Here is a 24,058-nt window from a genome sequence, read left to right as displayed (position 1 = left end):
AAGGTTTCTCTGTGTAGCTTTGCGCCTTTTCCTTGAACTCACTTGGTAGCCCAGGCTGGCTTCGAACTCACAGAGATCCCCCTGGCTCTGCTCCCGAGTGTGGATTAAGTGTGACCACACGCCGTGTATCCTTATTCTTATAGTTCGGGACCCAGTATTAAGTCAAATGAGTCACTTGCACACCACCACTACGGTATCAGCACAGAAGCTGCAAGGCTAGTTAGGTGACTAACAGGTAGATGGCGTATGCCACCCCGATACACTGCAAAGGGTGTCTGGGTGCGAAGGAGTGGACAAATGTAAGAGTTTATCTTGTTACGCAGAATGGTATGCAACCAAAAACTTACACATTGTTTACTTCTGGGATTTTCCATTTAGCATTTCAGATTGTAACTGGAACTCTGGAAAAGGAGGACTATCATATTGTATAGGAAAGTTACCATCTCTGTTGGGCAGTCGGTGACTGGGCCGGTGTCTTCGAAGAGAAGGGAAGAAAAGTAAGAGAGAGTATGTGGGAGGTTCTTGAGAGTATAGGTTTTGCCTGGAAGGGCCCTGGTTGCTTTTTATCTAATTAATGGAACTCTAGTATAGAAAACAAAACAAAACAAACAAACAAACAAAAAAACATTGCAGATTGAAACAATACTTAGTAAAACCAGAACTGAAATTAGAAATAAAACCGAAAAAAATTTTCCTCCTCTCTTAGGGGTCATTTCACAGTGTGCTCAGGCTATACAGTAAACTGGCTCTGAACTCAAGGGACATTTATATATCAGGGTCAATTGGTGCCAGGGGTTTGTAAAAACACACTTCTTAGCTCTGCATCAGACCTCTGCACATCTCATACTCACTAAGATCTTGGCAACATGGGGTCAAGCAGAGAAGGCGTTACGATGTTTCTGTCATGCAGAAACCTTGTAAGGAGGCTGGGGGACAATGGTAAATATATCCCCGCACACCAGCATTACTGGAAAAACAATCCCCATCATGTTGAATGCGTAATGCTGTCTTCAGGAGTGAAGTTTCTATACTTATAGATACACTATGCATGTTCAAAATACAAACCTTATCTGGGTTTCCAATAGGAGGTACAATTATTGGTGATTTTTGTTTGGTTTTAATTTTCACTGTGGTCTCTGGTTGCCCAAGTTTCATAGATGGTAATGTTTTGAAAATACACTTTGAAAAAGGGGAATAAGAACACAATGATCCCTGGGTGGTGGTGGCACACGCCTTTAAGCCCAGCACTTGGGAGGCAGAGCCAGGAGGGTCTCTGTGAGTTCGAGACCAGCCTGGTCTACAGAGTGAGATCCAGGACAGGCACCAAAACTACAGGCAGTGGTAGTGCACACCTTTAATCTTAGCACTCAGGGGGCAGAGGCAGGCGGATCTCTGTGTTATGTGTTCAAGGTCAGCCTGGTCTACAGAGCGAGATCCAGGACAGCCAGGGCTGTTACACAGAGAAACTCTGTCTCCAAAAACAAAAACAAAGAAAGAATACAATGATTTTGATGCCTGCTTTGTACCACATCTTAAACTGGAACAAATTTCAAGTAAGTTCTTAAGATGTGTTTGTGAGTAGCAGATTCACAAGAAAAAAAAATCTAGAAGTCTTACAACACACAAATGTGATTGGACACTGGGAAATGCATCTGAAATTTGGTTTTGGATACGTTTTTTTAAAAGTTATGGCTGATGTAAATACTTAGGTGAAGGAATGAGATTAGGAGATAGTGGGTGAATACACTACATTCAAATCCTGTCTGGTTTTGTTTTGCTGGGCATTTGGTGGGTCTGATAATCTCGCTAACGTATTTTTATATGCATGGTAAGAAAAACAATTCTTTCTCAGGATAGTAGGAAAAATTATATATATATATATGTATATAAATTATATATGTATGTATATATACAGAAATATTATATATATGTACAGAAATACACTAAAGTTTTTTACTTCAGCCAAATAAAAAGTGTTTGCAACTGATCTGAAAAACTAATATAGCCCTATTGTTACAGCTATTAGACAGATGCTGTTGTTTAGCATTGGAACACACAGAGTACATTTTATTAGGAGCCTGTAATGGGCTAACACGTTTCTAAGCTGACTCTCATTGGGAGAGCTCTTATAGAGTTAGAGCATACAATCTGTTTTCAAAAAAAAAAAAACATCTCATATCAAGATTGTCCATCACTATGGTACCTGTGAAATCCTATGGGGCATCCGCATCTACGTCTCTCTATCGTGGGGTGATCAGATGACTTAACCATGCGAGGAGTATGGGGTGAAGGGGAAGGCCAGGAGTTTCTCAGAGACTGCTAAAGGAATACCTGTGTACAATGGTATGACTGTGGAAGACTGGGACCATACATGCAGTACTGCCATGGGCGACACAGTAGAAGAGGGGTGGCCATGAGTCAACCCCCTCAAGCAGTCTCAACCTCCTCGGCACCCAGAGGTGAGCCTGCCGCTTTGGCCATCTACATCCCACAGCCCACACGCTGACTGTGACATGCAGCCTGGCTTCTGGGTCAGCTGCCCGGCGTGACGGAACCTCAGTCTGTAACGTAATTACAGTCTTCAGGCTGCTCCATCGCCACCAAGTGCAGCCAACCGTATCTCAGTGTTGAAAAGGCTTCGACAACTTCTGCGGGGTAGGCAGCCGAGTTGAAAGGGGGAAAGAATATTCTAACTCATACCCTATCATAAAGGTTTTTTTCTCTTGCTGTGATAACAGATGTTCATTTTGGGAAACCCCAAACGATATCAGTGGTGTAAAAAGAAACCGGCAATAACATAAGAAAGCACACTTTACACGGAACTCTCGTTGAGAAAGGTCTTAGTGACCTTCTTCCTGGGCCTGTTTCAATGAATAGAAACATTCACATATGATTTTATAGAGCAGGACCACGTGACATTTTTTTTTCAATTTAAAAAATTATCTAAGATAGCCCTGAATTCACTCTACTCCAAGACTAGAGATAAATGATGCCTTTTAAAATGCTGCAAAAGATGCCATTATATTAATGTATTATTTATTAGCCTCATCCAGTATTGATGACTCTTTTTTTTTTTTTTTTTTTTCGAGACAGGTTTCTCTGTGTAGCTTTGTGCTTTCCTGGACTCACTTGGTAGCCCAGCTGCCTCGAACTCACAGAGATCCGCCTGCCTCTGCCTCCCGAGTGCTGGGATGAAAGGCGTGCGCCACCACCGCCCGGCATATTGATGACTCTTTAGGATGTCTTGTTTGAATACCATATTTTTTAAAACTTCACCTGATCTTTCCCTTCATATTTCTGAGTTTAACTCCATGACACCCCCCCTCCCCGGCCCCAAACTTATAACAAGGTTCATGCTGTCTTCTAGTATTTTTACAGTTCTTTTGTGTTTAAATACATGATCAGCCAGGAACTTGTTTTAATTATGCAGTAAAGAGGTTCCTTAAATGGCTAACCAGTTACCCCATCTTTTCCTTGGCTGATCTGAAAATACTTCCAGATAAATTCGAACTTCTTCCTGACCCTCCGTCCTAAGGGCTTCCCCACGATGTGCTCAGGCCTATGTTTCTATCATTCTGACTTCACCTGGGCATTCCAAGGCCCCACTCTTTCAAAGGAATCTTAGGGCCATTCCTAACATCTCTCTGAGAGCCAGGGCTCATTTGCAGCTGCACACAGACTTCAGGAACTGTTTATCAATGCTCACACTCAGCTCTCCTGAAGAAGGCAAGTCCTCTATTTATCCAGGCTGTCTCCTTCAGTGAGCATACTGCTTTAAGTCTTACTAAATTCACTACTAGGCATTTTATATTTTTGGTTGCCTATCTGCACCCCTTTATCCAATTTATATTTCAATTCACTGTTGGCAAGAAAGCTGACTGATTTTTCTATCCTTTCCTTGGCAATCAGAAAACTTACTGAACTCTTTAATTGCGGTTTGGCAATTAAAACGCAATACATAATACAACTTATCCTCTAATCCACTTGTATGTTGAGAAAGTCTGACATCCCACACATTACTCCTGACCTAGCTGCCTTTCTTTACTTTTCCTTATTGCCCTCACCCTCTGACATAGTTTCCCCGTGAACTGTGACACCTGGGTCCTTCAGTGCTTTGTTTGGGTGGCGGCTCATCGCCCTGTAACCTCTAACTGCCACAGCACAGACATCACTTACTGTCACTACTCAGATTGCTACATGCGGTGGTCCTCCATCAACTTGGTGTCTCTCATGCCTCAACTGTTTGCCTGTGATCACATAGTCTACCAATTCCCAGCCGTAGCCACTCTCCCCCTGTGTTTTAATTAATTAATTAATTTATTTATTTATTCTGTACACAGAAGAGGGTACCAGATCTCATTACAGATGGTTGTGAGATACCATATGGGTGCTGGGAATTGAACTCAGGACCTCTGGAAGAACAGTCAGTGCTCTTAACCTCTGAGCCATCTCTCCAGCCCCTCTCCCCTGTGTTTTAAGCAGCAGAGGCAGGCAGCTAGCTGCCCTTCATGTTTCCATGGGCTTCTACTCCACGACGCCTTCTGAACCTCACTTACTTTCTGAGGCAGCTCGGACTACCTATGAGGTCAAGTCCTATCACTCATCCGCCACACCCACTAAGCACACTGTGCTCCTGCTGACTAGCTCGAGCCAGTCTTAAATGGTATAATCCCTGGGTTCTTAGCAGGTAGGAGAAACAGCCCAGTCCTTACTGTGGATTGAGATCTCTTCCATCAGACGAGCAGTTCTCAGACACCCTCTCCTTCTATTTTCCAAGCTCAAGTTCCAGATCACACTGCTGAAGCCCCTAACCAAACATGGCTCATCTCTCTAGACCAGTGGTTCTCAACCTTCCTAATGCTGCAACCCTTTAATACAGCTCCACTTGTGGCAGAGAAACCCCAATCATATGTTTTGCTGCTACTTCGTAACTGTCATTTTGCTACTGTTATAAATTGTAACGTAAATATTTTGGGAGATAGAGGTTTGCCAAAGGGGTTACAACCTACAGGTTGAGAATCACTGCTCTCGGTGATGGGGCCATGTCCTGACCAAGAAAGGGAAGCCTGAGGTCTACAGACAACAGCTGTGTGTCTCCTCCTGACCAACAGTTAATCCATCAGCACAGAATGCATCCATTCACTCCTCCTGCTTAGGAAGGTGAGGTCTCTCTCTAAATCATGTTCAAGGCCATCTCTGACACCCCAGGGGTATGTTCTTCCAGTTTTCAGCTATCCACATCATCTTTTCTCCCTTTCTGCTGGCTCCTCCCCCTGGTTTATACAACAGGCTCCCGAGTATCATTGGTGAGCTTCCCCTTCGTTCACTCCTCTGCCACGCCCCCTGAAGCTGCTGCAGTCTAGACCTGCTGACCCTGCGTCCCACATTTTCCGTTACCCAGCACATGGCAGTTTGACCTCTAGGCCTGTTGTTCATTCCACGAAAATTTCTCCGGTGATTTTTCTATCACTAAATGCCAAGGGCAATCTTCCATCGTCTTGGGCATTTGAACACTTGGTCCCCAGATGGCGGTGCTGTTTGGGGAAGTTTAGTTGGGCCAGCTTTGCCTGCTTCCACTTTATTCTCTTTGCTTTGTGTGCTATGGTTTGCCCCCCCCCCCCACCCCCGGTGATGAACTCCTGCCTTCTGAGACAATAAGCCCGAATAGACGCTTCTTGTCTGTAAGCCGTCTTGGTCATGGCATTCTATCACAGCAACAGAAAAGTAACGAACACATCACTATCGGATTCTCTTTTTCTTCTTAGCTGTTTTCATAACTCAGTCCCTTGGGAACATTTTATTTTGTTCGATCAACTATTTGTTGGTGTTTTCTGCTGTGCTGTTTAATCTCCTGAAGTTTTGTGGTCTGTTCCTTTGACCTGCATGCCAACATCTGCATGCCACCATCTGCATGCCAACATCTGCATGCCAACATCTGCATGCCAACATGGGCTCACCCTCTTTTTAGTTTCCACTCTTCTTTCAAAAACTCCAACCTGATCTTAACCCCCACCTGCAGGCTGGCAAATTTCGACTCTGTCTTCTGGGTTTAATGTCCATCCCAAACTCAACTTTCACAGAAAGGAACCCACATCTTTAATTTCTAGGCTTTGTGGAGTAATATAAAAGCATCATCATCTGTTCCACTCCTTCGGGAAGTAAGAATCTTCCTTCCTTGTCAATCCAATACATCACTTGGTTCTTTCAATGTACTCTCCTATGGGGTACACACACACACACACACACACACACACACACACACACACACACAGCAATTATTCAGCCATAAAAAGAATGAAATTCTGCAATTTACAACAACATGGATTGGCACTGGAGACCATTATATTAAGAAAGAAAAATGCCACAATAGTAACTCAGGTGAATCTAAAAAGTTAAGGAACCCGAGAGAACAGTTTTGGTTACCAGAGATTGGAGAGTATAGAGAAGGTGGAGGGATGGAGAAGGTTGATGATCCATCGGTATGAAGTTGCAGACAGACAGGGGCAAGAAATTCTGGCATGCTAATGTAATGGTAGAGTGACTACAGATAATAATGAGCTACATATTTCAAAAGAGCTAGCAGCTATTTTTTTTAAGGTTTACTTACTTAATTTTATGTGTAAGAGTGTGTGTCTGCCTATATGTCTGAGTACCACATGGCTAGGGTGCCCAAGGAGGCCAGATGACGGTGTCATATCCCTTAGAGCTGGAGTTACAGATGGTTATGAGCCACCATGTGGGTGCTGGGAATCAAACCCAGGTCCTCTGCAAAAGCAGTCAGTACTCTTAACCACTGAGCTGTTCTCCACTGTGTTCAACCTGATTTAAATATTATACAAAGTATATGTATATTGAAATATCACATGGCACCCTGCTAATAGATACATTCTATGTATGCTAAAAAATAAATTTGGTTAAAAAAATTATATTGATTTCTGCCTTAATGTTCTTGAGGACAGAGTCTGTGCCAGATACCCCCCAACGCTGTCCAACAATGTAGGTGCTTTAAAAACGTCCCTTAAATTCAACTACTATGCAAATACAAGTGTTCTCAAGACCACAAAGTATGCTACAAATGTTAAGTATATTTACCACGTGGACAGCTGCTACCCCTTAGTACGTTCCCAGCTTCACTTCTGAGGAAAGAGCGCTTTCATCTTGTCCTGTAATCTTCAGACGCAATGAAAGATCGCTTCTGGACTTGAAATGTACCAGAGAAGCATGCAGTGCTCTTGGTGACGAACGTGGTCCTCACTGGTGTACACGCTTAAGTGAAGTTGCCCATTTAGGCATGTCACTGCGACACCATGGCAACGTGGCGGTCACGAGGATGCAGCTGAACACCGATACGGACCCACAGTGTGTAAGGGGTGGTCGAGCTTGGTTCCAGGGGCAGACCCACCTCAAACAGGTGTGAGTTTACTTAAGGAAAGGAATTAAATAATAGAGATGTCAAATCACGCAGGAAAGCGAGGATCCTCTTCAATGTTGACAAAGCCGTTTCCAGTTTGCTCGGGCTAATAGAATTCTTTACACAAAGGCACCAAACAGTGCTGGGAAGTAGGGCAGTTTCTTCAAAGACCGATTCCTTAGGTTGGCAAGGCTCTAACAAACCAGGTCATTCCTTTCTAAAGGAAGGAACTGAGGGCCTCAGGAGAATGGTTCCCCCACAGTGGCAAAGAACTGGTTGCAGAGCCAAAGTTGGAAGCAGAGCAAAGTCAAAGCAGGGATGGGATGCCGGCTCACAGGGCTCCAGGCCCTCCTCTTCCCGTTCTCTCTGTTCGGGACACCCCTAAGTTCACAGCAAAACTATACATCCAAAGGGGCCAGTAAGATGGCTCAGTGGGTCTAGGGACTTGTGGCGAAGCCTGTATGACCTGAGTTCAAATCCTGAGGATCCGCATGGTGGCAAGAGAGAACTGATTCCTACAAGTTTTCCTCAGATGTCCACAAGCATACTGTAGCACGTGTGCAAGCACCCACATGTGCTTGTGTGCACACTCACACACTTACACACACACACAAATAAAATATAATAATTAAAAAATATAAACCCTTGAACTTAGAAGGGTAGTATGTTTATTTTTCAGTTCGATTATTTCATGTGAGTGTTTTGCCTGCATGTATGTCTGTGTATCCTATGGCTGCCTGTTGCCTGTTGCCTGCAGAGGTCAGAAGAAGATGTCTTTGGAACTGGAGTAGCAGATAGTTGTGAGCCAACATTTGGGTGTTGGGAACTGAACCCAGGTCCTCTGAAAGAGTCTCTTTAGGCCTCTACCTTTTTTTTTTTTTTTTTTTTTTTTTTTTTTTTTCAGACAGGGTTTCTCTGTCCTAGAACTCACTCTATAGACTAGGCTGGCTTTGAACTCACAGAGATCTGCCTGCCTCTGCCCCTGAGTGCTGGGATTAAAAGGCATGCGCCACCACCACCAGGCGTCTACTTTATTTTTTAATTATTTGTATCTGTGTGTCTGTGCACATAAGTGCAGGTTTCTGCAGAAGACAGAGGTATCAGATCTCTCTAGAACCAGAGTTAGAGGTGGCTGTAAACCACCAGCCATAGGTGCTGAGAACTGAACTCCAGTCCTCCAGAAGGGCAGAATGTGTTCTTAACAGCCAGGCCATCTCTCCAGGCCCTCTACCTTACATTTTGAAGCAGGGTCTCTCACTGAGCCTGAAACCCACCAATAAGGCTATAGTGGCTCCAGAGATTCTGTCTCTACCTCCCCAACACTGGGATTACAGATGCACCCTGCGGCTTGTTTTTCATGTGAGTGCTCATTATCTGAACTCAGATTGTCTTGGTTGGGGTTTCTCTTGCTGTGAAGAGACACCATGACCACAGCAACTCTTATGAAGGAAAACATTTCATTGGGGCTGGCTTACAGTTTCAGACTTCAGAGGTGTAGTTCATTGTCATCATGGTAGGGAGCATGACGGCACTCAGACAGACATGGTACTAGAGAAGTCGCTGAGAGTTCTACATCTGTATCAGCAGGCAGCAGGAAGAGAGTGATACTGGGCCAGTTTGAGCATCTGAAACCTCAAAGCCCACCCCCTCCCCCCCAGTGACACACTTCCTCCAACAAGGCCACACCTCCTAAGTGCCACTCCCTATGAACCTATGGGGACCATTTTTATTTAAATTACACAGATGTTCTTATGCTTTCATGGCAAGTAAAATGGAAACTGTACAAATGAATGCATCTCCCAGTCCCTTAAAATATTTTAATGCTAATGCTATATCAGCATTTATCTGAGTATATCAAAAGAATTGAAAACCATTTAGAACAGAATAGCAATCATAAATACTCGCTGTTTTCAAGGGGGCATTAATTCTAGATCTGGATGTGTAGAAATTATTGTAACTATTGCCCAGAAACTGTCGTATTATTTTATAGTTTTACAACTTGTTTTTGATTAAAAAAATGATCTTATTTACAGAAAGGTTTAAGGGTATTTAAACTATTCTTGTCCACTTTACTCACCAAAATTGGCTTCAAACAACTTCAGGCTGTTTCCAGAACTTGAATTCTCTCTCAAAAGAAGAGGCGTTGCCAACCCTGTGGCTATTTGATCAGGCTTGGAAAGTAACTCTGTGAGATGGATTTTCAAAAGATTTTGTGAAACTGTGGCATCTTGCTCAAGTTCTTGGGGGTTCCGTTGGTGACTACTTTAAGACAGACAATATTTACATGCTCTTCAAACAAATCAGTCACAGCCCTCTAGAAAAACATTCTAGAAACATCTGTGCAAAGAAGAACTGAACTATGGGATTTATTTTACTTTATTTTACTGAGATAGGGACTCTCTATGTAGCTCTGGCTGTCCTGGAACTTTCTTCATAGACCAGGCTGACCTCAAAGAGACAGAAATCTGCCAGACTCTCTCTTTAGAGTGCCGGGATAAAAGGCATGTGCTACTCTGTCTGGCTTCAACTATAGGCTTTAAAATAGGGGATTTATGAATAACTACAGTGCACATCATAAAGCAGCAATGGAAAAATATTCACTTCTGTTCTGTCAGAGCAGAATGCAGGCAGATCTCTGAGTTCTCGGCCAGCCTGGTCAACATAGTGAGTTCCAGGACAGCCAGGGCTATGTAGAGAAACTCTGTCTCAAAAACAAAGGACAATGAAGTGAAAAATGGGACTGCTCAGTTGGGAACCTCCCCCTCCACCGGGCTCAGGAGTCCACCAGCTAAGGCCATGTGACAGCCACGTTCTGATGGTTTTGTTAGTGTTAGAACAGTGCAGTCACTGTGTGGGAGAATGACTATGCTGCAGAGAAACTTGTGAAGAGTGGGGTATGATAGCAATGTCTACCACTTACTAAGCTCTGTGCTCCAGATGTGTGTGATCACCCTTCAACCTCATGCAACCCCCAACCCAAGTGCAGAACTTCTATCTGATCGTGCGTCACATAACGATGTTCTGGTCAATGAAACACTACATAGATAACAGTGGCCCATGAGACTGTAAAGGATCTAGAGGGCTCGGAAGATGTCTCAGTGGTCAAAGCACTTGCATTCAAGTATTAGGACTGGAGTTCAGATCCTCAGAAACCACAGAAATGCTGAGAAAGTATGGTGGGTGGCCTGTTATTCCAGCCCAGAGGACAGAGATAGGATCCTCAGCACAAGCTGGCTGGAAAGGCTAGCAGTATTCGCAAGCTCTGGGTTTGATAGAGACCCCCAAATAAATAAGATGGAAGAATGATTGAGGATGATTCCAGACACCAACCTTGGGCCTCCACATGCACGGACACCCATGTGAATGTGCACTCACACACATGTGTTCACACACCTGCAAATACACACACACACATACACATGAGCACGGAAAAAAGAAAAAAATGCTATAATGAGTTAAAATAATTCCTACTAACTAATTAAAATAATTCCTGTGACATTACAGCATTATAACATGGTATCATGATGTCCTCTGTTTATGGTGATGTTGGTACAGAGGAAATAATTGTAGGGCCAACTGTACAGAAGCATAGTAATATTATTATAAGGTACACACTGTTCGATAATGAAAACAAACTTTTAAAAAATATTTACTGCCATGCTTTTTATTCTCTCCAAATTTACTCATATATATATAAAGATTACTGTCAATATGGCAGGTTACATCCTGTTTAACAAGTTCCTCGACTGCATCACTTTCTCTTGTGCTGGATTTAATCTTTTACTGTCTCCTTCACTAAGACCCCGGGGGGCAACAGATTAGACAATTACAAGAACAAGCAAAAGGCTGGGTGTGCAGCAGTCTTGCTTAAGTACACTCTCCGATGACCACACCAAGGCACAGTCCCCTAACCGGGCCATTTCTCCAAAAGTGTTCCCATCGTCACACAACACAGGACTGGATGTCCACCTGAAACTCAGTGTTGTAAGGAAAGCAAAACACTGGATTACAGCCTCACATGACAACAGAATAAAAACATTTGCTTTATTCTGTTAGAAGAAGTGTGATACGCCCGAAGTTATGCCAAAGATCAGCCAGGCATTGGGGCGCCTTTTGTTGGATTTAACCCATGAAGAAAACCTGGCAGGTCAAGGCTACGGATTCACAAGAGGAAGTGTGCCATGAGTCAGGGTGTGAGGATCCGGTGTCCTGGGGAAGAGCACAGGGCAACGGATGTGATAAAAACCAATCGCTAACACTGACAGAAGCTGGGTGCCATAGAAACACAGCACATGTGAATTTCTGCATAGAAAACGCACTCCTCAGGGTCACATCCCAGCTCGTTGTACACCAATGGAAGAATTTAAACCTTCTGAATTTGACAATTTACTTACTAAATATTACATCTTTCTCCCACCTCCACCCCATAGTACGTCCCAGGCCCTTAGCATATACCAACACAGCTACAGTTTATGAAGTGCTGGGAGACGTCAGCCCTGGGCCAAGCGCACCTCTTACGGTCCCATTTAAACTTCAAAGTGAGCTGATACAACACAGGTGATGAAATGGAGGCCCAGCTGCTCCGTACTTCGCTGGGGCCTTTCTTGTGGAATCGGTCTTCTCAACTTCTCCAGTTTATGACCCCCAGAAAGTCCTGACAGGAACCAGCTGTGATAAAGACACGCTGGCTCGCTGGCCCTCACTTTGGCTGACATTGACTACTGAAACAATGGACTGCAAGAGATAGAATTTCCCTGGAATCCGGAGCTAGAGGAAGGTGTCTGAATCCCTGGGGCAGCCACGACGGACCTTGTCTCCCAGAAAGATGTGCAGTTTTCAGACCACTGTGCGGGGGACAACAGAGTGTAGTGAGGGGGTCAGTGATGAGTAGGGCCACGGCTTAGTTATGCAGAGCTCTGAACCTTAAGCCTGAACCTCAGGCCAGGCATCCAAAAGTGGACTGGGGTGGTGGTGGTGTCCCTGGGGTCCTTTGTCTCTCTCCCTACCTTGGCAAATCTCCCTTCCCTGGTTTTCAGTATTAATTTGGCTCCCCCACTCCCACTCCACCCCCCTGGTTTTTCGAGACAGGGTTTCTCTGTGTAACAGCTCTAGCTGTTCTGGAACTCACTCTGTAGATCAGGCTGGCCTTGAACTCACTGAGATCCGCCTGCGTCTGCCTCCCAAATGCTAAGATTAAAGGCATGCACCACCACCACCCAGCTTAATTTGGCTTTACTGCAGTAACAATCTTTTGAACTCACACCCCCAACAAGAAACGACCCAGGGTATACAGATATATAAAATAGGCCTACAAGTGAAGCAGCGACTGATAATAAATCATAAAGAAATGTATTTTAAAACAATTTTTGCTATATGTATAATTTTACTATTTCTTAGTGATGGATGTGCTTGATTATCGTAACATAAAGAATTAAATTTTGGCTGAATATTTGATACAAGGGACATCTTATAGAGTTGATAGGCATCTCGATTTGAAAATTGTCAATGCTGAGAATATTCCTTGGCACAAATTCAGCAGAAGTATGTTTGGGAGAATTTCAGACACTGTATTAATCCCAAACTAAAATTGGCTGAACAATTTTTTTTTTTAATATTTAAAATGTGTATATCACATGCATGCAGTGCCCTTAGAAGCCGGAAGAGGGCATCAGATTCCCCTTGAGTTACACAAGGCTGTAAGCTGCCATGCGGGTGCTGGGAATCAAACACTGGAAGAGCAGCCAGTGTCCTTGATACCTGGGCCATCTCTCTGTAGTGGGGCCCCAAAACAGCTTGACCACACAGCTGCCATGACAGGCTTAGAGGCCCAGACACAGCTTCTGTGACAGGCTTACTGGCAGGCAACACTCCTACCCAGGAAAAGCCTTATGCTAATAACACCCAGGGAGGGCCTGCATCTAAGGGGAAGTACCTGACATCCTAAACATTCTAACCATTAGATAAGGTGAGATAAAATGGCCAGATGTCCCTGAGTCTCACACACACCTGCTTCTATTTTATAGATACCCCTAAACAAATGTCAGTCAATCAGGGTCCTGAACCCTGGAAATCCCCTCACCCCAACCACTGCTATGATAATAACTCTATCCCACCCGAGCTCAGTGCTCTCTGCTCTCACCACTAAGTCAGACAGACAGAGGGACCAAGCTCAGAACTTGAAGATAAAGGCTCTTTGCTTTTACATATGGGATTCGGTCTCTGTGGTTTGGGGGTCCCCGGGATCTGGGCATAACACTCTCCAAGTCAGCAACTTAAAAACAGCAATTTACAAAACTCAAACATTCTAACATTATAATCCAAAGATATACTGATTTGAAACAGGGCGGGGAATAATGACAGGAAAATATTAAAAAGTCTGTTACCCACAATTAATCCATAATTAATCTGTTACATGCCTGTAAGAGCAGCACACTTTGTATGTGCGGTGAAAACACCACAGTTTTTAACTGAGAACAGTCTGGGATCTGGGGTGGCGTTTCAGGCAGTGTTTGCTGGCATGATGTGGCGAGACAGTATGCACCCTACAACGTCTACTTGCTCTGCGCTCAGAACCAGGGCGGTACAGAAACCCACAATGCAACACGGCCAGGAAGACCTAAGGTTCACTATGTGTTTGATTTTGAATTAACTGTGGTAATTTCATTCAGAAACCCGTGACTGCTGCCAGATTTTTCTTGACTCCCACACATTCAGTAATATATCCCATATGTGGATTGCATCCCACAGTTTAAACAGTCAGGCTCCAGCAAGACCCAAAATCTCAACTCTGATTCTCTGGATAAACCTGCAATTTCCTGTGATATTAACCCAGCCATAGAGCTGATTTGGTTCACTACAGTTATTTTCAAACACTTTCAAACCAGAACATGTGTATCTTTATCATTCAATGTCTCATCACTGAGGACTGCCTTCCAACGTACTTTTTGCATTTTTTAATATACTCTAATGTTTAATTCCTACCCCAAAGTTTAAACTAGCCACTGAACTGGGGTTGTCGAATTTGATGACTTAGAGAAAGATGAACACACACACACACACACACACACACACACACACACACACACACACGGACAGAAGCATAACATATAATAGGTTCTTGTACTGACTGGGAACTTCCAAAGTTCGAAGTGAAGCACTAGAGAAATCCAGTTGCACTTGGTTAGGACTGACTTTCTTCTCTTGTTTCCAATTCAGGACACTCACTCACTTTTGACTTTGACCGTCAAGTACACCCAACACGGCACACCCAAACATTATCTTACGTAGCTTTAAAAAGCTTGACAGAGCTGGCGGGGTAGCTCAGCTGGTAAAGCCTGCTGTCAAGGCTTTATTTCCAGGACGCGATGAAGGTGGACAGAGAAAAATCAACTCTGGGAAGTTTCCCTCTGACTCCATACACACATCTCTCTCTCTCTCTCTCTCTCTCTCTCTCTCTCTCTCTCTCTCTCTCTCTCTCTCTCTCTCTCTCTCTCTCTCACACACACACACACACACACACACATAAATGTAATAAAAGGAAAATTTAAAAATCATGAAAAGCTTAACTGAGGACTGGTGAGATGGTTGGGCATGGTTCTTGCCACCAAACTGAGGGCCTGAGTTCGATCCCTAAGGATCTATATGGTAGGAGAGAACCAACTCCTCTGACCTGCACCCCTACACACACACACACACACACACACACACACACACACACACACACAAGTTTTAAATGTAATGAAAAAAATTTAAAGCCCAGGAAAGCTTTATGGGCAACTTTTACTGCAAGTTACTCATTTTTACTTAAACTTGAAATATTTTTAAGATTTCATTTTACTTATGTATGAGTGTTTATCTGCATATATATAGATAGATATGCACCTATCTATCTGTCCATATATGCATATGTATAACACGTATGTGCCTGGTGCTTTCAGAGGCCAAAAGAGGACATCAGACTCCCTGGAAATGGAGTTACTAAATGGGTACTAGGAATTAAACCCAGGTCCTCTGGAAGAGCAGCAAATACTCATAACTTTTGAGCCATCTCTCCAGCCCCTTGAACTTGAATTTAAAGTAAAAAAAAAAAAAAAAAAAGTGTCCCCAAAATAACTACTGAAAATACCAGAAAGCATTTTTTGAAGGCAATGTTTCTATCATGCAATCCATTCTCCTGTTCTACTTACACATGGAGTTAAATAGATTTCTATAGTCTTATTTGTTTATTTATTTATTTTTTTGGTGTGTGTGTGTGTGGGGGGGGTGTCAAATCCAGGACCTTATGCATGTAGGGTAAGACCTTGCTCATTGAGCTTAAATTTAAATCCGTATGTCTCAGGTTATTAAAGTTCAGATTTAAAAAGACAAATTGCATTAAAATGTTTATTGCAAATGTAGTTCATTATTCATTATTCAGGATATGATACAAAATAACATTTGCTGAGAATTATATCTTTAGTTCTAGCCATTTGTTGAAACTCAGAAATAGTACCTTGACCACTACTAAATCAGATCTATAATTTTAAGGAGCGAGTCATTTGATAATTTGTCAAAAAAAAATGCTGAGCTATATGTGAACTGTTCATGTCATGGTACATGGAAAATCAGAATGAAAAATGTAATAAAAATAGTGAAAGCCAAGATAATAAAATATACAGTTAAATTATCTATTTTGGGTCAAAAAAGGGAAAACTGCACTTTTAAAAGTATCTTTTTAAAAATTAATTTTTTAAAAAAAATTTATTTATTTATTATGTATACAGTGTTCTGTCTGCATGTACCCCTGCAAGCCAGAAGAGGGCGCCAGATCTCATTACAGATGATTGTGAGCCACCATGTGGGTGTTGGGAATTGAACTCTCAGGACCTCTGGAAGAACAGCCAGTGTTCTTAACCTCTGAGCCATCTCTCTAGCCCTTAAAAAATCATTTTTAATTGTGTGTGTCTGTGTGTGGGCATGCTCATAAGTGTGAGAGGAACTGCAGAGATCAGAAGTATCCCATGCCACTGGGGCTGGAGTTACAGGCAGTTGTGAGCTGCCTGAGGTAGGGCACCAGAAATCAAGTCGGGGGTCCTTTGGAAGAGCAGCATGTACTCGTAACTACTGAGGCATCGCTCCAGCCCCAGGTTCACTGCCTGCTAACGTCAGACATGCAGCTTGGTGAGAAGAGAGTCAATTGCCTCAATGTCTAGCACAATGACCGCAAAAGCAGTAGCTACAGGCAAGCAAATGTCCCTAAAAATAGCTGACAGAAAGTGTGATTCAGACACTGAGCATGTGGCGCTCCCCCTGACACAGTCAGGCTGAATGCAGGTAGGAGCTTGCCAGATTTCTTAATTAGGAAGCCACGGGTCTCCACCTCCCTAGCTCACCAGCAAACCATTCTTAAAAGTCACCATTTGTAGGTCACCTTCAATAAACTCCTGAGAAATTTAGTGTGTGTGTATGGGGGGGGGGGGCAGGAATGTAATCAGTTTATAGCCCTTTCCCACTTAGGGTAAAGATACCCAAGAGCATCTAGTGGGTAGTGTGTGGGTTGAGATATGCCAGCAATTGACGGCAGCCCTTGGCACAAACTAACCCATCAATAACAATGAATAATTATTATGACAGCAACATTAAATTCCAACAACTGACGGCATCTATACAATGTGAGCACTGATAAGGAAGGAGGGGCCGTGTGTGGCTAGTGATAGGCAGAAGGCTGTACATGAAGGAAAACCGGAGTTGATGTCTAGAGATAAAAGAGAAAGGAGAGAAAAAACTCCGTGTAAAGGAGCAGAGGTGAGCAGAGGGAGCTGGATTGGAGACAACTCAACTCTATTCTTTCTCTATAGTGTCTCCTTTGTCAGTTTTGTAAGAATATTTTCAAAATTTAATTTCTCTATTAATATTTCTGGTGCTGGGCCTCGCACAGGCTATTCCAGCAGCCTACTTTTGAGCTAACATTATCCTGATTTTTAAATTAGCAGTTTAAATGTATTTATTTTTATTTTATGTGTATGGCATATGAGTGTTTTGCCTGCATGCATGTAATTGCACTGTGCATGTGTCTAGTGCCCTTGGAGGCCAGAAGAGGGCATCAGACCTTCTGGGACTGGAATTATGGACGGTTGCAAGCTACCATGGCGGAGCCAGTCATCTCTTTCTACTATTTGGGACCCAGGGATCCAACTCAGATCATCAGCTGACTTTACACTCTGCGCTATCTCATCAGCCCTGAAACTCTGTGGCCTGATCAACAACTCCTCATTCCTTCCCACTCTGTACTCTGGCTAACTATCATTCTACTTCTATGACATCATGCAGTATTTGTCATTCTGAGCTTGGCTTATTTCCCTTAGCATAATGTCTTCTTGGTTAATCCATGTCCCAAATGACAGGATTCCCTGCCTTTTTGAAGCCAAATAGCATCTCTATACCACATTTTCCACTGTGCACATGGACTAGATTTTCTTCATCCCTTCATTCATTAATAGATAAAGGCTGATTCTATGGCTTAACTGTTGTGAGTAATTTGGGTATGGACATGGTGGTGCTCAGTGTTTCCTCTTTAATACAGGGCTGCTAGTGTGACTACCTCACTGTCAGTGATATACAGGTGGCTAATATTTGGAAAGGAGGTTGAGATGGTCTATGCGCATCCAGAATTAGAAGGACCTTAAAAGTTTGGCAGAAAACTCTGTGTTTTAGAGTAGGCTATGGAGAGCCGCTCTGGTGTACAGACTCTGGAACTGAGGCCCAGGGATAAACTACCATCCCGTGTTTCTATCTAGAGAGGGAGGATGTGGGCTGGAATCGGAGCTGCTGTCATATTAATTCTGCTTAGCTTCTCAGAGCTTCAACGCTCTTATTTGTAAAATGGAGTTATAATGATGCCCGTCTCATTCTGTGGGCAAATGAGTGTGAAGTGTTGAGCATCTTCTCTCTCACATAGCAAGCGTTCTCAACAATGCCCACTATTATGACCTAGGAGGCTAGGCTCTGGGTCAGAAGGCGGTGTGGTTAGGATGCCATTCTAGTACCTTCCCACAAATGTTTACCGAGACACTTGGAAGCCCACAGAAGGAAGCATGAACATCTGGTAAGTTAAAATGATTCCAAGGGACATACATTATCACACTCGTACACCCACGACAACACTCCCTTCTTTAAGTAACTCGTATCCTGACCCAGAGCAAGAGTTGAAGGGCTCAAAAGAAAATGTCCTAAAATCTAGATGGAAACAAAAGTGACTCTGGCAGGCTTAGAAAGTGCTGCCTTGTAGGGACAAAGAAGTTAGCAAATTCTGCCACATTTTACCAAAGATGGCAAGAGTTAAGATATCTCAACTACACGGAAGATCCAGTTAGAGGTCAAACTTTTTTACAGTACCTTGTCCACGTAACGTGACAATGGCCACCTTTGAGTCTTGCCCATCCTACCACTCTTCTGAGTTCCAGAAGGACAGATGCAAAACCACACTTATCTTTGAACTGACCACATGATTGGACAAGTAGGTACTGCAGTACTTGTTAACCGAAATGAATTTGTGAAATGGATTGTTCCAAATGAAAGGCTTGTATCCGAGCTATGAGCTTCGGTATGGTCAGGCTTATTGTTTTCTATGAAAGCATTTCCCTAATATCTAAGCGTTGAATGAACAAAACTTGTACCGATGCTGTGGTAGAGTTTCCAATCAATCCGAAGCACAGTCTTATCCTCGGATCTAGACACCCGGGACATGGAGATTTCAAAGCTTGGCAGCTGTTCGGTAGACTTGAGTCATTATTCTTTGTGTAACTGGAAGTAGACTGCCTTGGGTCAATCTTGGACTAGGAATTTCAAGACCCAGGTTCCCTAGTCCCCTTTGCCACTCAACGCTCTAGTCACAATGTCTATATCACAGTGAAAGGATTCTCCATACTGAGTTTTCTTTGGAGAAATAAAGTATACATAAACATGATAAACAGGTGTTACTTAATAGTCCATCTTTTTCTTAGATCTGAGTTCTTTATTTACTTTTGGATTTTTTGAGACAGGGTTTTTCTATATAGCCCTGGCTGTCCTGGAACTTGCTATGTAGATCAGGCTGTCCTCGAACTCATGGAGATTCCCCTGCCTCTGCCTCCAGAGTGCTGGAATTGAAGGCATGTATCATCACACCCGGTCATAGATCTGAATTATTATTATACAGTTAGTATTTTATTTGGGGGTGAGAAAAAAAAACACACTTTATGGGGGTTTTAGTTCTGGCACCGTTTTCTCTTCATCAAAACAAGTAGGAAACTATACCACTTCTCGACCTTTCCAGTAAGATCAAGTGCAGGATGAGGAACATTAGCTTACGCTGCTGGACACTGGATGGCAAAGAAAAGAGAGGTCAGGGGAACAGAGACCTAGGAGACAGAATGGCCACAGCCTTGAAACCACAGACCATAGCGGCTAACAGCTCTTCTCCCCAAATTTCCATGAAAACTCAAATAACAGAACCCGGAGCAATGGTCCTCAGCCTTCCTAATGCTGAGACCCTTTAATACAGTTCCTCATGTTATGGTGACCCCCAACCACAAAATTATTTTCATCGCTACTTCGTAACTATAATTTTGCTACTGTTAGGAATCGTAATGTAAATGGCTGTGTTTTCTGATGGTTTTAGGTAACCCCTGTGAAAGGGTCATTCCACCTCCAGAGGGGTCATGGCCCACAGGCTGAGAAATGCTGATCTAGAGCCTGTAGTCATGCTTGAAAGTCCTCGCGTGCAACAGGGCTGTGATTCACAAACAGAACACCAGCAACAACAAAACACCTACATGATGGTCATACGGGTTGAGTCTTCACTCTTAGAAATTATCATTGATAGTAGTATCAATAAAACATTCCAGGCTCACCAACAACTTAATAGCGTGAAATAAAATTGGGCTTATTTAGATACTGATTTGTGCCATTAGTTAATGTTGCAGTGATAACGTTCTGACACACTATGGTGATAGAGCAAATTAGTCAGATTCCTTTTTTTTTTCTTTTAAAAAGAGGAACAAGAATAACAATCATTTAAAAGAACCACACTTCTAGATTATTAAACAAGCATTCAAAGTAGCACCGGAAAGGAAAGAGAGTAACCTTACAGGGCGCAAATCCTTGTGATGGAAATATTTGTTCTCAGTGCGAAGGATTTACAGGTCAGATAATGTTCAAATCCAATATGCACGGAAATGCTTTAAGAGTACAGACACAGCAGCATTTGAAGTGTTGGTGTGTTAGTACATATTTCAGTGTTCCTTCACGCTGCTGTAAATGGTGTGTGTGTGTGTGTGTGTGTGTGTGTGTGTGTAAGGGCACACAGACTTGGAAGGAAAGTATACTTGTTGTTTCCAACGACTTCTCTCTTAGGTGGAAACAGTGAAGAGGAACTCTGAGAGCCAGCCACGAGCTCTAAATCAAATAAAGTACACATTATTGTGAAAGCGATCAACACATGGCATCCAATAACCAGAGACCTGGATCTTCCCATAGATCAATCACAAATGGAAGAACTTAGCAAGGTTTCTTGACATGACGCCGAGATTTGAGGAGTTTCCCCAGATCTCTTTTGGGAATTAGAAAACATCATCAATCATACTTTCGGATCCAATAATTCTCATCACCACCGGATCGCAAAATAGATAGTGCATCTTTAATGAGGGAAGGCAGGGAGAAAGGGAAGAAAAGAGCTGGAGAAGGGGGAGGGAGGGAGAGAAAGAGACAGAGACAGACAGACAGACAGACAGACAGACAGAGACAGAGGCAAGCGGTCTCTACAGAAGTTTAGAAAGCCTTTCCCATCGGAACGCAAGCTAGCAGTTCAGTCTGGACGCGTCCCCACCCCCAGAGGTCACTTACTGGACCGGGCCAACTTTGCCTTCTCTCTTGCCGAGCACTTTGGCGGGCTTGGCGTCCTCCACCTCTTGCTGGAGCTCAGTCATCGGGGCCGCGTTCCGGGCGTACCCCAGGACTTGGCTCCCTACTCGGGGGCACCCTGCTCCCGGCCCTCTGGCGCCTTAGCCCTACGCATCCAGGCGGCCGAGCTCCGGGGCCGCCAACCTGGACACGTTGGAGCCGGCGCGATTGGTCCGAGCCGGGCTGGAAGAGCCCAGAGGGAGGGAAGGGGAGGGTCGAAGCAAAGTGACAGCCCTTTTCCCCAACCCAGGAGGCAGAGGGAGAGCAAATGGAAACCTGTTGAACTCGTCTTTCTGGGAGAGGACGCTAATTGGCCAAGCAGGTGAAACATTTGCCTAACCAGACAATGCAGTAGCCGCCTGCCGCTCTGGGTCTTCTCCCGCCCCCCCTCCCAGGCTAATCTGGGGCGGGGGTGGGGTCGGGTGGGGGATGGGGGTGAGGGTGAACTGGGCAGGAAGTGGACCGCACTGAGTGGTGCTAGCTCACACCAGTGCCCTGCGGGCCAGCCCACTGCCTCGCCTAAATTATCCACACAGGGTAATCTCACTGGGGACAGTCTCTCTGTGCTAACAATGGAGCCCCTCGGTTTGTCAGGAGGGAACAAAAATAATTAGTCACTTTTTAAAATCCTGTCTAGTTTTTTCAGTGGGTAAGAGATGGGAGAGGCAGCGATACAACCTTCAAAACTTCCCTAACAATCTTGGTGGGTATGGTTTGGCAGAAGGATATTCCATTATCATGTCTACATCTTCCATAAGTAGATGGGTTTTGGTTGTTGCTGTTGTTGTTGTTGTTTTGTTTTTGGAGACAGGGTTTCTCTGTGTAGTTTTGGTGCCTGTCCTGGATCTCACTCTGTAGACCAGGCTGGCCTCGAACTCACAGAGATCTGCCTGCCTCTGCCTCACGTGTGGTGGGATTAAAGGCATGCGCCACCACCGACCAGCACAGCAGATGTGTTTTTATGTATATACAGATGGACATTTGGGGGCGTCCCACCTTCCGCGGTTCTGAATGATGCTGACTATGAACCGGTGACCGAGTGTCTGTTCAAGTCCCTGTGGTTCTATTTCTTCGGATGCTTATCTAAAAGTAGACATGCTGGGTCACATGGTTCCATGTGTTTAACGTTCCCTTTTGATGGATAAATAGGGTAAGTATTCAGGCACACTCTTACAGCTGAATTAAAGAGCGCTAAAATACTCTTTAGTGTCTCAGATTAGGACTTCAGTGGTGTGGCTGTAAGTGAGGCAGAGCTAGAGGAGGTCATAGAGGTGGGGCTTGTGGGTAAAGTACCAGGAGTGAGTAACCTGCCTTGTTTTTACTTGCTAAGTTTTAATTACATCACCAAACGCTAATTGTTTATTCTTCCAGTTATTGTTTTTTTTATTTTATAAATTTTATTACAAAATAGGCAAATAGGTGAAAACGTCCCACACAAAAATTAACCAGAACCAAAGTCTATACAGCTCAGTGAACTTCTCTACCGTTAAAATTGGCATTCCGGCTGAGCAGTAGTGGGGTACCTCTCAGCACTCGGGAGGCAGAAGCAGTCAGATCTCTGAGTTCGAAGCCAGCCTGGTCTACAGAGAGTTCCAGGACAGCTAGGGTGACACAGAGAAACCTTGTCTAGAACAAACAAATAAGCAAATTGGCATTTAAGACAGAAGCTTTGAAGCTCCACCTTCAGTTTTACACTTTCAGTATCCAATATATTCTATGCACTTATGCAGAACCAAAAGGACTGATGAACAGAATCAGAACTAGAAAGACACTTAGCTTTCTATCTTCTTCTATAACTCATGTTCATCACCTGTATTGTCTTTCTTCATCTAATATTGAGACTTTCGTGGTCTCTTTTTCATGTGTTCTGTACCCACATGTACATTTGTTTACACATTCACATAGATTATTGGCTACATTCCACATATGAGAGAGAACATGTGGGTTTTTTTTCTTTCTGAGATTGTGTGACCTTACTTAATATTATACATCCTAAGTCCGTCCATGTTCCTACAATTTTTTTTTTCCAGAGCTGAGGACCGAACCTGGGGCCTTGTGCTTGCTAGGCAAGTGCTCTACCACTGAGCTAAATCCCCAACCATGTTCCTACAATTTTTTTAAACTCCATTTTCAATTAGAATTGAGTAGTATTTCAATATACACATGCATACACACACACACACACACACACACACACACACACACACACTAAATTTTCATGATCCATTCATCCATTAATGGACAATGAGGTTGATTCCAATTCTTTGCTACAGTGGATGAAGCAGCAATAAACATGGGGAAGCCAATGTCTCTGTGCTAGGCTCTGGAGTTGTCTGGACATATGCCCAGGAGTGAGATAGCTGGGTCCTTGTAGTAATTCTATTTCTATTTTGGGGGAAGGGAATCTTCAAACTGATTTCCACAATGGCTGTATTAATTTGTACCCCCACCAACAATGAATCAAGGTTCTCTTCCAACTACTGTACAATCAAATCAAGCACAGTGTATACAATATAGCATCAGTCAGTCAATAAGGAGGTCTCATGTGTAGGACAGAGGCAGATGATGTTGCTGAAGATTTGGAGGCACTTTGACCTTGTGCTGATAGGAAACTCATTACTTTTCTTCCTTCAGGCCTCTGGAAACCTAAATTCTTTTCTAACATCAAAGAAGAATTCCAACTCATAGTTATTCCAGTTATTGAAATAACTTTGGTAGAAAAATGTGAAC

General features: G+C 43.5%; 1 protein-coding gene across 1 annotated transcript in view; it reads right to left on the bottom strand.

Moving 5' to 3' along the window:
- The window catches only part of Gramd2b (GRAM domain containing 2B), a 72,177-nt gene extending 50,690 nt beyond the window's left edge, over window positions 1–21,487 (bottom strand). The window contains exon 1 of the mRNA XM_028888320.2: window positions 21,272–21,487. Within this exon, the coding sequence (XP_028744153.1) occupies window positions 21,272–21,354 (83 nt within the window). The 5' untranslated portion in view covers window positions 21,355–21,487. The remainder of the gene's footprint in view (window positions 1–21,271) is intronic.
- Window positions 21,488–24,058: the final 2,571 nt, after the last annotated feature.

The sequence above is a fragment of the Peromyscus leucopus genome, chromosome 19, assembly GCF_004664715.2.
Source record: "Peromyscus leucopus breed LL Stock chromosome 19, UCI_PerLeu_2.1, whole genome shotgun sequence".
Classification (NCBI taxonomy): Eukaryota; Metazoa; Chordata; class Mammalia; order Rodentia; family Cricetidae; genus Peromyscus; species Peromyscus leucopus.
The sequence above is the reverse complement of the archived record's forward strand: the minus strand, read 5'-3'. Positions and strand labels throughout refer to the sequence as shown.